Below are 14,921 nucleotides of genomic sequence, written 5' to 3'. Positions count from 1 at the left end.
CTTGAAAGCTTCAATTTCTAATTAATTTTATCTTTTTAGGCTTTCCATCAGTCCTAAGTTAATGCCTAACTCAAGCTGGTATCCATAAATATCATAGGAAAACTGAAGTCAAGTATCCTTGGCTTCACCCATCTTCGAGGCTTCCAAATGAGTAACTGTATTCTTACTATAACATTATTACTTTGACTACGATGGAGACTCTTCCCTCTTTCAGGAAATTGCCCATCAGAAAGTGGAGGGTAATCCGCTACCTAGGTACCAGTGAAGTGGGCAAAGAAAAGTTGACAGATATGCCTGGAACTGCCAAAGAGCAATTTTAAATTCCATCACTGAGCAGGGAAAAAGAATCAACTGTTTTAATCTCAAAAGTCCACCATAAGCTGGTCAAAAACATTCCCCATGGCAATCAGAAATGCCTTTCCTAAAATTTTTATGCTATTAGGAAAAAACGTCACATAGCTTTAGTAAGAATTGTGGAAAGATTTGGGTTTATTCAGTTTTGGAAGAATTGGGGTTTTTTTCTTCTTCTTTATATAGAACCACACACTTGACGCTTCTTCCTTTATAGGTGAAAGACTTAAATGGTAACCTCTTCAGGGAGAAGCCTTTTAGGCAGTTTCCACAAAGGCACTGCTGTCCTGACAAAGGACTCTAACAAAATATTTAAGAAAGCAAAGATCCTAATCTTCTGAAAAATACTGGAGAATTTAAAATAGAACATGGATTTTAGCTATAAAAGCTCAAAAAAAAAAAAAAGAAATACTCTGATCACAACCATTCTGAGATTAGAGCTTAGGAGGTCCTCAGCCATTTAAGGATGATGACACTAGATGATTGTCTCAAATGACTGACATGTCTTACAGAAATCCTAGTGGTTAGAATGCTGGCTGGACTCACTGACTGCCAGACAGTTCAAGTTGCACTGTTAAGCAAATGGAGGAAAAAATGGAGGACCTTTTAAAGCACATTGTCTCACTTCTGAGATGTTGACATATGCCAGGTAGTTCAACATTAAGACTGGATTTGATGTTTGCCAGTGAGGATCTACCTTAGAGTCAGTGCTCTCAAAATACCTTAGCAAAAGGATGCTAACAGTTTGAAGACGAGCATTTCTTCTGTAGCCATAGTAGGAGCAATGCAAGTCACTTAGATTGTGGACAAATTTAGGGGTCTATTCAAATAATAAAAAAACCACGCCAACTCTATGAACTTAAAATTACAGTTTGTGCTCCAACATACAATACTCACCACTTCTGGTCATATTAACTTAAGCTTTTAGTTCTATAATATTTATTAAGTAGCAGCTACAAAGTTACAGGACAGCTGGCGATAAACTGAGTGTTGAGAGCAGTCTCTGTTCCAAAGGTTTGCCATTTTGAAGCCAAAATCTAGCACTACGATAATTTCATCTGATTTGTTTGTACAACACCATAACATTTTTTTTTTCCAGAAGGCAGTTAAATTGTGTATTTTAAAAAGATACTTAACACTTAAACTCGCAGCCAATGAAGAGTTGAACACCTCCTCTATTTCAATTTTTAGTTATACTTACTACAGAAAACTGAATTTGTCTGGTTTGGCTTCTTAGTATTTGAGCTTGCCTGACTTTGATGTCAGGATTAATAAGTGCTGTTCTCCCACTCCTCAGTACCAGATATCTTTTTCCATGTGTAAATATTTACTCTCCAGTATCAAAATGTCGCTTCATCTTCTTTGGTAATGATAGAGGCAGAGTTCCTCAAACCTCACACTGGAAGATCTACTATCCAGCCACAGGTCTTACTTTAAACTCAATTATTGCTAATGCCTTCTGAAATGCAGACATGAAAATTGAACATTTTTCTGGTAGTAGTCTTCTCCATGCTGTTTGGGAGGCAAAATAAGTTCTCTACTTTTATGTATTTTTTCCCTTTGTACATGTTCAAGTACTTCATCAGGCTTTTAACTACAACTCTGAAGGCTCAGCATTGAGGTGGTTCTCTGGCACAAGTCTTTTTGCATCGCTGCTTTTTTTGTCTACCATGTACAGAGCGTACAATCTTTGTTCAAAGAGACCACTGGTACCTTGTGCTGACTTTTTTTGCAGGTATAGCTATTCAATCTGATGATTCAGAGAACAATGGAACAATATCATGTTCTCATTATTTTCTATCCCAACAATTTTTCTCTTCTCCAAACTTTACCAAACAGTTGATTCCTCCTATGCTTTTCTGTATAGATGACATACAATCATTCTTTGTTAGACAGTAAAACTCTGGATTCCTTTGGTTCTCTTAAAAGTCCTGGTACATTGATTAATTCCTTAAGGTACTTGCACACATAAGGTCTTCATCCCATTTTCTAACCCTTCTCTTCTGTTTCACTAGCCACAATAAATGCTTCTGTTAACATCACCACCACTTCTTGAGGACAGAACTAACACATCGGTTATGTACAGTGGAACCTAAATAGAAAATGATAGAAAAGACATGTATCGCTTGATTTCAATTAGCTACAGGTTTTGAAGGCTCCTTACAAGAAAAAAAATTTAGGCAGTCAGTGAATTAATTCTTTCATACAGTACAGCATGTACATACTGGCAAGAAATGAGCCCCTAATCACAGGTCCCTGGCAGTGGCACCTGTTACTGAGGCAACCAGAATACTCCTCTGGAAGAGCTGAAACTATGTAGTCATCACTGGGTAAATTGCTTCTGTTCACTAGAGCAAGAAGTATTTCTTTGGAATGTACCTCAAAAGAAATTCCTGCTCAGTATTAATATTTTCAGACAAACTGAATAAAAGGCACTGTTGCTCAAGCAGTACATTTGTTGTCTCCAACCGTTTAAAAAAAAATAAAAAGATGTTTTTGAACAACTAGCTACTGTTGCCCTAAGAAGGCTTCCTTGTTACCCCTTAGTAATTTCACCTCTCCCTATAAAAGCTTAACATAAAAATTGCTTTTATCTGAAGCATGTCGAGTCTCACCTTTATATCTATCTTTATATCTAAAATTATGAGTTAGTATAACAGTATGCATTATAAAATTATACCATTTACTTCAGACATGTCTGAACAGCTAAATCTTCAAACTATACAAAAATAAAGTGTATGAAATCTTACAAAAGGAGGACATTAAGACATTAATAGCTAATCCAAAAAATAGAATAACAACTTATACACAGCAGTAAGCATAAGCAATGTAGCCTACAACAGCTTTCAATTAACAGGACCTCTGAAACAAGCATCAGCTAAAATTGGAACATTCCCAAGCACAATAATGTTTCCAATTTATTACCTTTACCACAGTACAAGCTTTCACAACCCAAATGTCCATTGTCTGTTGGTCTGTAAACAAAAGCTACTATCCACCCTCCTCATTTTAAGAGGGTGAATATTTTCAGTCCTCAGTCAAGTTTCATATCCATCACTTGCATAAGGAATCAAGAGCCTCTTCTCTTGTTAAATTACTCTTGGTTTTTTTTTTTTTTTTTTTTGTCATACAGCCTGCAGTGAAGTAAAATCACAGTGAAAGTCCTGGGAAAAACATGATCTTTACAGCAGGACTTGAACCATTCTAATAATAAATGCATCTAACAAAGCTTCCCATAATAAAAGCATGGCATTTCCATTTCCAGAAATCAAGTCGATTAGAAATCCTAAGTTCTACTTAAAAACCCCAAAAGATCTAAAAGTGAAAAGATTCATCTCCTCAGTCAAATACAAGTCTTTCAGTTTCATTTGCAGAGAGACTTTTCCAGTCTGTAAAACAGTAGTGCAATTCAATTAGTTCTACTTCTTTTATTTTTCTTAAAGTCCAGTAGATAAACGTCCTAGCTCTATGGAAAGATAGGAAGATGCTCCGGTAAACAAGAAACTTTGGCAAGCCCAGGAAGGCTTATTAGTCCATTAAAGCTTAGAAGTCCAAAGTGGCTTAAAAATGGTTTATGAATAAACTAAAAAAAACCCCAACAAAAAACCACCAACACTAAAAAGACAAGCTAAAAAAAAGAAATAAATAGGCAGAAATGAATGTAAACTGTCTGAACTTTTTAATGATTTCTCATTGACAGCTGGCACAACCTTTGACAGTACAGTCAGTAAATATAGTTGACCTACAGAGCATTCCATTAGGGCATCCAGTCTGGAATGCTCAAATGGAATTACATTCCTAAAGATTTAAAAAATAGAGTTCTTATAACATTACTATAGGTTTCTTCTGCCCACCTCACTTACACTTCTTCTTAAAGAGGCTTTTTATTTTTGATGGCTTTTTGTTTTTTTCACCATTTTGGTACAGGTCCTGTGGGATGCTACTTATCCTAGGAACAGAAGCAGCTTCATGGCTGGGTTTACTATCACTGCTGGCTGAAGAACACGAGGTGTGCCGAGGCTTTGGGACTGGGATCCCAGTTGAAAGCTGGTTCATGCTGCAGGACTTCTCCAGGATTCCATTATAAACTTTGCTTGCAGGACTAAAGATCATGCTCTTAGTTTCTGCCATGCCTACACAGTCAGGAGAGCCCCTAGAAATATCTGCAGTTAGAGAAGAGGAGTCTCCTGTAGATGATTCCTCCAGCGAGAATTCTTCCGGGGATACTTTCTGAGGAGAAAGTGTCTGGTACATCTCAAGACTTGCTGGAGGAGACTGCTTCCTTCCAGTGGATGAATTTAAGGAGTCACATTCCGAACCTGTTTCCTGTACTTCCCTGAGTCAGAGCAAAGAGAGGAGAAAACATAATGAAACTACTATTTCCTTCATGCAGTTAAAAAGGAAATTAATTTAGAATCAATAACATTAGTCTAAAAGCACCACCCACACTTTTCCTTAGTAGTTAATTAACAAAAAACATTGTTAAACATTTTAACTTACAACTTGCATTACATCATCTTATTATCTAAACTTAAGATAATTAATTTGTGCAATCTTGTTTTTGTGGGCGGCAGCATTTGCCCGGAATCAGTCATCTGTATCTCACTTCAAAGAACAAAAACTATCTTTCTGGCACGTGAAGTCAGAGAAGTTATGAAATGAAAGAGGGAGATTTAAGCCTATCATATACAAAAAGTTTCTTCAGGACAAGTGTCCCTACCTTTCAACAAGCTCATTTGCTCCTTCCAAAAGGAATTTAACCTTTTCCTATGAGGCCATGTAACAAGAGTAGGTACACGCTCAACATGCTGTAAGAATTGTGTTACCATCCATCTTCTCTTCGCCCAGTAGCTGACATTGCTTTTGATCCTAGTTTCAGATGTAAAAGCCAGTAACATATTGTAATGGAGAATCAGGGTTAGTTCAGTGCACCCTGGTTTGTAACATTACTTAACTGTATATGACATGCTAGCTATTTACATACACATACCAGACAAGAACTCTCTCTGTTCCATGTGGACTATATTAATTTATATTATCCTACAGATTACTTTAACTTTTGGCTTGGTTCAACCTCTAATTCTAAACCGTTAGTCTCAAATAATCCTATCAGAGTTCCAAGTGCTGTTTGCTAATCTCCGTACCATTGTTTATCAGCAGAGAAGTAAATGGCTTCCTCCTCCTCTTCGGTTCGATAAAGAGCTGGGCAGCTCGACACAGAAAGGATGTCAGGGTCAGGGGAGTGCAAAGCATGCTGAGACTGTGGAGATGATGGCACAACATTGCGTCTTGATCGACACAAGCTACTGCTTCTTGCCAGTGTGCTGGGAGGTTTTACAATGGACCCTGAGGCAAAGAAAAAGCACACCAAAACCCTCCAGGTGACATTGATGTTAACATTATCTACTCTGAAGACTAAATAGCAGGTATCTGCTTCAGCCACAGTGATTCTTAAACTTTGACATTGCTCAACTGTTTAGAGAGAAGAAAGACTGGCATCACCTTATACATTCCACATTAGATGAAGCAGCTAACCAAGACGCAACTGCAGCAGTTTGTGCCTGCCAAATATTACTCTGACCACATGCACCAAAACTCTGGCTCACTATGCTCTCTTGAGAACAAAGAGAAAGATTCTACTGAAACTCCCAACCCTTTATAAACTAAAAATAGCAGTGCTGAAATTAGTCTGTTACACAATATCCTGTATTTTACTTAAGTGGCGATTTGGAGCTTAAAAGAATATGTAAAAGTTTCGCAATGTAGGTATATCTAACCAAACAGCCAACTGAAATACACTGCATTAGTTGCAAGTTACATTAGACATGGAAGACCAATTTCATTTCTATAACGTGACAAAATATATAATTCAACCTCATTTTAAGCTCAAGAATTTCCTATTTGATAACACTTTCTTTTGCCAGGCTAACTATGAATTTCCGGAAACAAAAATACTAAGACTGGGTGGAGACAGCAACACAAGACTTGACCAGGAAAGTATCTAACAGGAAATGACAAACTAAAATGTTCCTAATCCAATTCCTCCTTCAAAAGATGATTAGACAGCAATACTTCTATGGAAATAAATCTACAGACCTGTTTTCAGGCCAGCTGATATGAGCCTCAGGATGTCTCATACTCCTCCTCAAACTGTCCCACAGAACGCATCGCTGCTTAGGTAAGACAGACCATACCCTTACTGATGTTCAAAATGTTTACCAAATACAACACACAAAAAAAATTCAATTATTTTTGTAGACAAGGATGTTTAGCCTGGCAAAATGCATTTTATTTTTTGAGATGCCAGTTTAGCATCAGGTAAATTACAGTTTCCCTTCCTGGAATCTCAGAAAAGGTCGAGTTGTCATTCTGCTTTTAGTGCAGGAAGTCACAACTTTCACAAAACAGCAAGTAGCTGCACCTTCATCAACACTTAGACTTTGTTTCCTGCCGGGCTGAGCAGAAAAGAAAGGTTTACGAGTCCCAACATGACAGTCATCATGTAACTCAACCTTTTGACTTCATTTTTGATGAACTCCCTACTGACCTGAAAAGCAGGTGTTGGCAGCTCAAAAATAAGCTTGTGTCATTACAAAGATATTCCTAAAAAAGCAAATGTGAACTGAGATAAGAGAATAAGAATCCCTTTATGAAATTTGTACTATGTGTCCAGGTAAATCAGATACTGTCCTACTCACTGGTGTAAAAAATTAAAAGATTGCACCATCAGTGAATTTTGAGAGAAGTTACAAACATTTTCGTTCCTTATAGGTGTATATACACGGGATTATGAAGGATTCAGCTATGACAATTTAACACCTAGAATTTTCTAGTACAAATGTGTGCTGGTTTTGGCTGGGATAGAGTTCATTTTCTTCATAGTAGCTAGTATGGGGCTGTGTTTTGGATTTGTACTGGAAGCAGTGTTGATAACACAGGGATGTTTTCGTTGCTGCTGAGCAGTGCTTACACAGAGTCAAGGCCTTTTCTGCTCCTCACACCATCCCACCCAGCGAGGAGGCTGGGGGTGCACAAGGAGTTGGGAGGGGACACAGCTGGGACAGCTGACCCCAACTGACCGAAGGGATATTCCACACCATATGACATCATGCTCAGTATATAAAGCTGGGGGAAGAAGAAGGAAGGGGGGGACATTGGGAGCGATGGCATTTTGTCTTCCCAAGTAACTGTCACGTGTGATGGAGCCCTGCTTCCCCAGGGATGGCTGAACACCTGCTTGCCCATGGGAAGGAGTGAATGAATTCCTGGTTTTGCTTTGCTTGTGTGCACGGCTTTTGCTTTACCTGATAAACTGTCTTTGTCTCAACCCACGAGTTTTCTCACTTTTACCCTTCTGATTCTCTCCCCCATCCCACCGGGAGGGAGCGAGCAAGCAGCTGTGTGGTGCTTAGCTGCCAGCTGGGGTTAAACCACCACAAAACAAAACCCACTAAAATCAAGGAATCAGCTGAATCCTAATCAGTCAAAGAAAAGTAGAAGTTTCACTATCACCTTCCTGTAATGACTTTGTTCCAGTCTCGTACATCTATTTCTTTATCCCCTTTTCTTCTTCAGCTCAGGATTGATTAAACAGATCTATTACTTCACACCATTTTAGCCTATCAACCCAATTGCTGTGGCACAAAGAAGTCTGTCCGGCAGATTTCAAGTTTTGTCAATCTTAAGAGATCAAAGGATGCTGGGGCAAGGTAACAGCCCAGACAGTTCAGTTCAGGTCCAGACACTGAAACAGTCTTGCTCATAACTGACCTGTCTGCACACTGCATTTTGCCTGAAGCCTCATGAGTGAGACAAGCCATTTAGCTTCTGCCCTTCCTCATGTGCATTTGTCATTTTTGTCTAAAGGATGGGAATAATTTAGCAGTTACCAAACTAACCTACAATAATTTGACTCCTGAACTGGTTTCAACAACAGATCGTTTAGCATATTTTCCCTCTCTTTCCCCACTCCCAAGTGTTTCCAGGGTTTTTTTACTGAGTAGAAATTTTAAAAGCTAGTAAATTAAGGAGAAGCTACTTCCCTCACTTTAACAAAATCAGGCTCTCATGCTTTACCAAAATTCAGAAAAACATATTTAAAGTTTTTGTAATGTTACTAAGATTCAGATAATTTTCATCACTGACTGAGACAACATCCATTAGCTAAATACTTCCAAATGAACTGAACTTTAACAAAAAAATTAAACCATAATTGCAAAAGGATACAGTAAAGTTTCAACTAAGTATGCTCTTACAAACGGTACAGTCCTTCTCTAATCGTAGTTCCTCTGAACCAACTGCACTTTGCTCTCTGGCTTCACTTCTACGCAAGACCTGAATGAGAAGAGTGACTAAAAAAAAAATCACAAGTCTGAAGTCTTATATACATATCTAAGTGTTTTGTCATTTTAGACCATCTGGAAATAATGATAATAAATGGAGGTCTTCATTTTGAAATCAGACCACAGGTTCCTCCATATAGACTTGGAAGTTTAACTCTAGGCATCCATATTTTACTGGGCCGTCCAAGAAATTTGTTGCTAAGGTTTAAATCAAAGCCTTCACAGTGAAGACGACTAGACAGAGTATTCTTTAAAAGTGATCAGAACTTGCAGTAAGTAGTGTTGCAAGGAGATTAATGAACTTCTGAATGTGGCCTGTAGAAAAAAAGGTTGGTACATTTGGAAGAAAAATGTGTGCCCAAGGCACACTAAATGAAGCCAGCAAAGTGGTGACTAGTCTCCTTACACTATTTTAAAATACAGTTCTAATTTCTTCTGAGAATCCCAGCCCTGGAAGAAAAATGTACACATTTGACAAAGTTTTCTTCCCTACTCATTCCTCAGCTTGATATTGCTTGTTTGAATAGCTACACGGGAGCTCATCTTTTTGATTTGCCTCTAGAATCCAGTTAATCACAACTTCCATGAAACAAGCTCTTGTACCGATGCAATGACTCGAGATACAAGGGTGGTCTGAATCCCCAGTGTATACCTTTTGATCATAGTTTAACCAAAGCTGGATTTCCCTCCCTCCAGCACTTGGCCTCTTTGCCTCACACTCAAACCACCCACTTATCCAAACACAAACATTCTGCCTGAAAGCTTCCCTTGAACAACAACAGGATTTTGTTCCAGGCACTAAAGAATGTTTGAAAAGCTATGTACCATGCAGCTTCTCAAAGGGTGTGATCTTCCTAGCAACTCAAGGGACCCTAGACTAACTCCATCCCTTCCATCTGAAAGAATAAATGTGCTAACAGAAACTCAGCATTACTCATTATAAATTTTGTCTAAGTGGCAATCCAAGCATGACCAGCAGACTTTCAAAACTTTAGCTGGATTTGCCCCCCACTCCCTCACCCCCCCACTGAAAGGGAGTAAAGGCTTTTTCTTCATATTACCTTTATTGCAAAACCCAGTTTTCAGTTTATGCAAGTCCAAAAAGATACATCCAAAATGCTAGATAAAATTTTGGTCCTTTTGACTCTGATCCAATCCTGTTTGATTTCAGCACTCTTCTCCCACCTAACTTTAAAATCCCACGCCTCCACAACTTTTCCCTTTTCTTTTTACTGAGCTCACCACTTACCATGAAACTGTGAAACTATTGGAGGAGTATCTTCATCTAAGTCATCTACTCCCCCTGCAATCGGGTAAGGAGGAATTGAAACTCGAGGCATAACTACCCAGCTGTGATCAGAGTAGAGGGAGGAGGTCAAGCTTGGTAGCCCAGAATTGTGTGCTATTTGAAAACCACAAATCTTCTCAATCTGTTGCCATCGATAAAGACGCTCTCGCAAACACGTCGTCAACTCAGAGAGTGCTTTCCTGAAGAAAAGCACACATTGCAATTATATACACTGTTCTTAATGATAAAGCAAAGCAACACAAGTGCAGTCATTTTAGCATACCAGAAGATCCATTAGGACTGTCCAAATACTCGCACTTCAATATCTTTTAAACTGTTTTACTTAAAAGTGCAAAACCACTAAGACACTAAATTCCATAACTCTCAAAAAATTCCATTGTTCCAGGAATAATCAATCACAAAAGAATAAGCATCCTGGTAATAATCTTACTTTGCTTCAAGAATTTTATGGTCCACTTCATCCAGGGAGGAGCTGTGTGCAACATGTAATGTTCCAAATACAGTGCTTCGCTTCTTTTTTATCTTTTCTGCCTAAAAGCAAGATAAAATGAAATGCATAAAACTAGAAGTCATATACTTAACACAGATGACAAAACATCAGCAATATTGACAGGCAGCAAAGAACAACTCAGAGGAGAAAAAAATATCCAAATGCTTATCTGAATAATTTGTATTTACTATTTCATATATCTAGCAACAGATCAGAAAAGTCTTTAAGTAGCTGAAGAGTAAGAGTTAGTACCTCATCTTTGGCGATTGCTAATTGCATTTCTGCATGCTGTCTTTTGATATTGTAATATTGTACTTCAACTTCATGCGTTAACTGAAGCCACTTCTGCAAAGCTTCAGGAACAGACCAATTACTTCTCAGCTCAAACTCCTTCTCAGCTTTTTTTAAAGCCATGCGAACCTAGCAATCAAAAGAAATAAAAGTGTCACCAAGAGTATGATTAGAACTGACAGCAGAAGAAAGTGAAATATAAGCATGTTCATACCCCACAGCAACATACTAAGGCTTTACAGAGCTTTGGTGTGTGCCAATTGCTGTCAGGAAGGCAGATCAGGCATTTCTGAAATATAGCATACGAATTTCCATATACTATATTATACTCAGATTTTTTCTATGATATATATCCCTAACTTGAAGCTTAAATATTTTTGTAAGACAGCATTTTATTTAGTACAATAAATCCAATCTATTGCTACTCAGAAGAGTGAGACAAAGCTACTATCTCTCATCTGATAACAAGATAGAAAAAAAAACCAGCTTTTGCATATATTTTTTTCCATGAATCCAACAACATTATGATAAGCTAATATACAAGGTGTATGTCTTTTTATAGTTAAAGGATTATTTTACTAGATAACAGCATGACAGACAATCATTAAGTGCTCTTAGAATTTTTCCATTCAAATCTAGCATTAGAGAAATGCTGCTTTAAACACTCCTAAGGATCTAATAAAACCAGGACCAATTTAAAGTCAACACTAAAAGTATAAACAGTTTGCAGATACCTGTACTAGCTCTTCCTCTGCATATTTGAGCCTGCTGAGCTCACATTCAGCTCCCTCCCTCAACTCCCTTAGGCGATGAGCTTCCCGTTTTGCATCATTGATCTCATCCATCATTTTGCGCTCCAGATTTTGCTTTTCCACAGCAACATTTCTATTCTCTTCTTGTGCTTTCTCAAGCCTTCACAATTGAACAAAAAAATATGAGAAAATACACAGCATTTTTGTTAAAAGTTGCAGTCCTCGGGAGAAGAAAATGTGTCCAGCAACAGGGCAAGAGGCAATGGGCACAAACCAAAACACAAGAGGTTCCATCTGAACATTAGGAAACACTTTTTCAGCGTGAGCATGACTGAGCACTGGCACAGGTTGCCCAGGGAGGTGGTAGAGCCTCCATCCTTGGACATATTCAGAAGCTGCCTGGACGTGGTCCTGGACAACCTGTTCTAGATGATCGTGCTTGAGCAGGTGGAGCTGGACAAGATGACCTCCCAACCTCAACCATTCTGTGATAATAAAGACCGTGCAAGCTTCATGAACCAGCAGCAATTACATCACACAATGTGATGTCCATGTCAGATAAAACATGCGAACTTTTAGGTGAGCCTTCATTAAAGGTGTAATAAGATCAAAATACACATCTTTATAGGCAATTGAGTTAACAAGTGCACCAGAGAAGACTTATCAGCTCTCACACTGCTGAATAAGCAATAGAAAGTAATCAGCCCAGCTCCATTTCAATCTTAAGAGCTTAAAAACAGAAGAAACGTTCTCATTTCCATGTATGTAAGTATTCCAAAGTAAACTGTAATTATATGGAAAAAAATAGTACATACTTCTAAATCTGTAGGTAAAAAAGATTGAACCTCTATTCTCTACCTTCATCCCCAAGTTCATATTGCCTGCTAAAATACCCAGAAGCAATTTCTACCCAAAAACCCGTCGTCACTGAAATCACAAATTCCCTGCAAAATGAAGATGAACAACATCCAAAGGCAGCTTAATGCAAATAATTTATGACTGTAAAGGATCTGTATTTGTATTTAACCTCAAAACAAAAGGAAACTAAACATTAACTTTTTTAGATTTATACCTCTCCTGCAAGTCAAGAAGGCTTTGCTCTGCTGTTTGGAGACTTTCTAAGTCCTTCATCATTTTTGTGATATGTTCTCTTGAGGTTCTGTTCTGTGTATATGCAAACCAGCAGCCTCCAAAACCAATAACTATAGAAACTGTTAATATAAAATCCTTCATCCAGTTGTGAGGGGGACCTGTGCAGAGAATAACATGATCATTAACTAGTTCATTGATACAGACAATAGACTTTTTTTTTCCCCCCACAACCTAAAAGGTGACAGAACCTGATGCTAAACAGAATTCCAGCTCATTTATCTCAAACCATCTCCATCTCCAACAACTACCTTTCAACCTTTCAAATAGATTCCAGAGCATTTTCCATACAACAAAAGCAACTCTGCTGTAATACAATCTACTTATTCTATACTAAAACATACATTTGATTGAGGAAAGCTTACTAAACTTTTACAATACATAGTCTGTATCTTTATTTAAATGAGTTAAGAGAGAGTTTCCCCAATTACACTTTATCAGGCCAGTAGGAACTTTAGTTATTTCTGACTAAGTTCTCCCCAGTCTGTGCCCTCTGGAATACCCTATGCTGAGTTAAAAATGCACTTGTACAAAATAAAGTAGATTTTAAAAGGGTAAGTAGCTAATAGCAGCACTTTTTAAAAGCAAAACCTGGATGGTCAAGGTACTATATCCAAGATTCACATACACTTCTTTGTTAGTACAACTTTTATAGTCACTTGCACCTTTGTAAAACAAACTTTTAAAAGACAGTTTCTGCTAGCATTAAAGGTATAATGCAAACACAATGTGCTTTTTTTCCCCCTAAAAATCTCCAGCTCAGATGTGTCAGGCTAACTCAAATCAGTCAGGCCAGCTCACATCTGGCCTGACTTTTGCAAAGTCATTCGCTACTCTCTGAACTGACCACCAAGCTCTGGAAGGGCCTCCTAGTTCAGGAATACCCGACATGCACAGTACCACAACAGATCTGTAACTGCGTACAAGCAAGCACACAGACCACTGGTGATGTGGTAAGGAAAATGTCTGCATGTGCTCAAATGGGTCATATGTGGAACTGCTGCATTAAATTTAACTGTACTTAAACTCGAGTCTGCACAAAAAACACTGGTACTGGATTTGCACCACCATCTCCTTTTTAATTCCTTGGGGAAGGTCATCCCCTCTCATTTCAGCATCCCAGCTTACGCTGTCCAAGCTAATTAGGAAGTGAATGTAACATTAGCTATAAGTGTAATTTAAACAGTCAAAAACATTTAGAGGTCACTTCTTGTGACACAAAAGCCAACATCCATCTGTCAAGTGGGGTTATACTAAAAGTTCTACATAATCTTACACACAGAAGTGAACCTTTGTCCTGATCCCAGCATCTTGATAACCTTTTTTTAATTCATTGCCCAGTTCCATAATGCATGCCAAGCAATCCATCAGTACATCCACAAAGTAGATAAGCTGTCCTACCTACAGTATCAAGTGTCACTGAAAATATTCTGTTGAATTCTTACAAATAAGAGATAAGAACGAACTCCAAAGAGTTACTAACGTGTGAGTGGTCCAAATAAAACAACGTCCAAGGCTTTAAGCTGAAGCTTCTGTCTATGGCTCCGGTCAATTATTTTCAAGTGAGAGATCATGAAAGCATGTTCATTTACTGCTATCCTGTTAATAAGACAAAACATTACCTATTGCACAAGCTATATTGAAAACTAGTCTATGGAAAGAAATACATCAATAGCATTTCCCACAGTTACATAGATTATAGTTATGAAATTAGAATGAGAGATATAATGCAATGACAGTAGTGCTATAAAAAAAAGCATATCAGCATGTGGTAAAGGAAGAACATAAAATAATTTCCCTATTCTTTTCTTTCTGGAATAATCATGAAATAAATCCATTTAGCACAGTTAAAGAGGTAATGGTATATTTGCAGACTTGTGACACCAACTCTCTAAAATACATGCAATACTCAAATTTAGTAGTTATGCTTAAGAAAAGGGGTTCTGCAGATAGTTTTTGATGTATACCCATACAACAGATTGAAAGTTGTTCAAAATAAAGTTCACTACCATACAGAATTATGTGATCATCAATAAAAGCTTCAAGAGCAAGAAACAAAACTAAGACGAAAGGAGTAGCAAGAAGCATTTATACTTTGAAATATTTTGGCAGAAAAAAAAAAATGCAACCAGCTCTTCAAAAACTGCAAGGACGCTTCTCTTTTCTTGCATTTGACCATATCTTGTTAGACTTAGGTTCACATAATTTTTCCCACATACAGACTAAAGTAGCAACCT

The 14,921-nt window shown here is 37.9% G+C and overlaps 1 protein-coding gene across 2 annotated transcripts in view; it reads right to left on the bottom strand.

Annotated features, from left to right (window-relative positions):
• Nucleotides 1-3,243: 3,243 nt before the first annotated feature.
• Nucleotides 3,244-14,921, bottom strand: part of STIM2 (stromal interaction molecule 2) — a 70,967-nt gene continuing 59,289 nt past the window's right edge. The window contains exons 5-13 of one of the 2 annotated variants that reach the window (XM_076336069.1): nt 14,168-14,283; nt 12,608-12,785; nt 11,518-11,695; nt 10,745-10,912; nt 10,433-10,533; nt 9,943-10,181; nt 5,496-5,697; nt 5,072-5,220; nt 4,555-4,687 (exon numbers count right to left, since the gene is read on the bottom strand). In XM_076336069.1, the coding sequence (XP_076192184.1) occupies nt 4,650-4,687; nt 5,072-5,220; nt 5,496-5,697; nt 9,943-10,181; nt 10,433-10,533; nt 10,745-10,912; nt 11,518-11,695; nt 12,608-12,785; nt 14,168-14,283 (1,369 nt within the window). In that variant the 3' untranslated portion in view covers nt 4,555-4,649. Of the gene's footprint in view, nt 4,688-5,071; nt 5,221-5,495; nt 5,698-9,942; nt 10,182-10,432; nt 10,534-10,744; nt 10,913-11,517; nt 11,696-12,607; nt 12,786-14,167; nt 14,284-14,921 lie in introns of both variants that reach the window. The other variant, XM_076336068.1, reaches the window with a different exon arrangement.

The sequence above is a fragment of the Aptenodytes patagonicus genome, chromosome 4, assembly GCF_965638725.1.
Source record: "Aptenodytes patagonicus chromosome 4, bAptPat1.pri.cur, whole genome shotgun sequence".
Lineage (NCBI taxonomy): Eukaryota > Metazoa > Chordata > Aves > Sphenisciformes > Spheniscidae > Aptenodytes > Aptenodytes patagonicus.
This window is presented reverse-complemented; position numbering and strand designations above follow the sequence as displayed.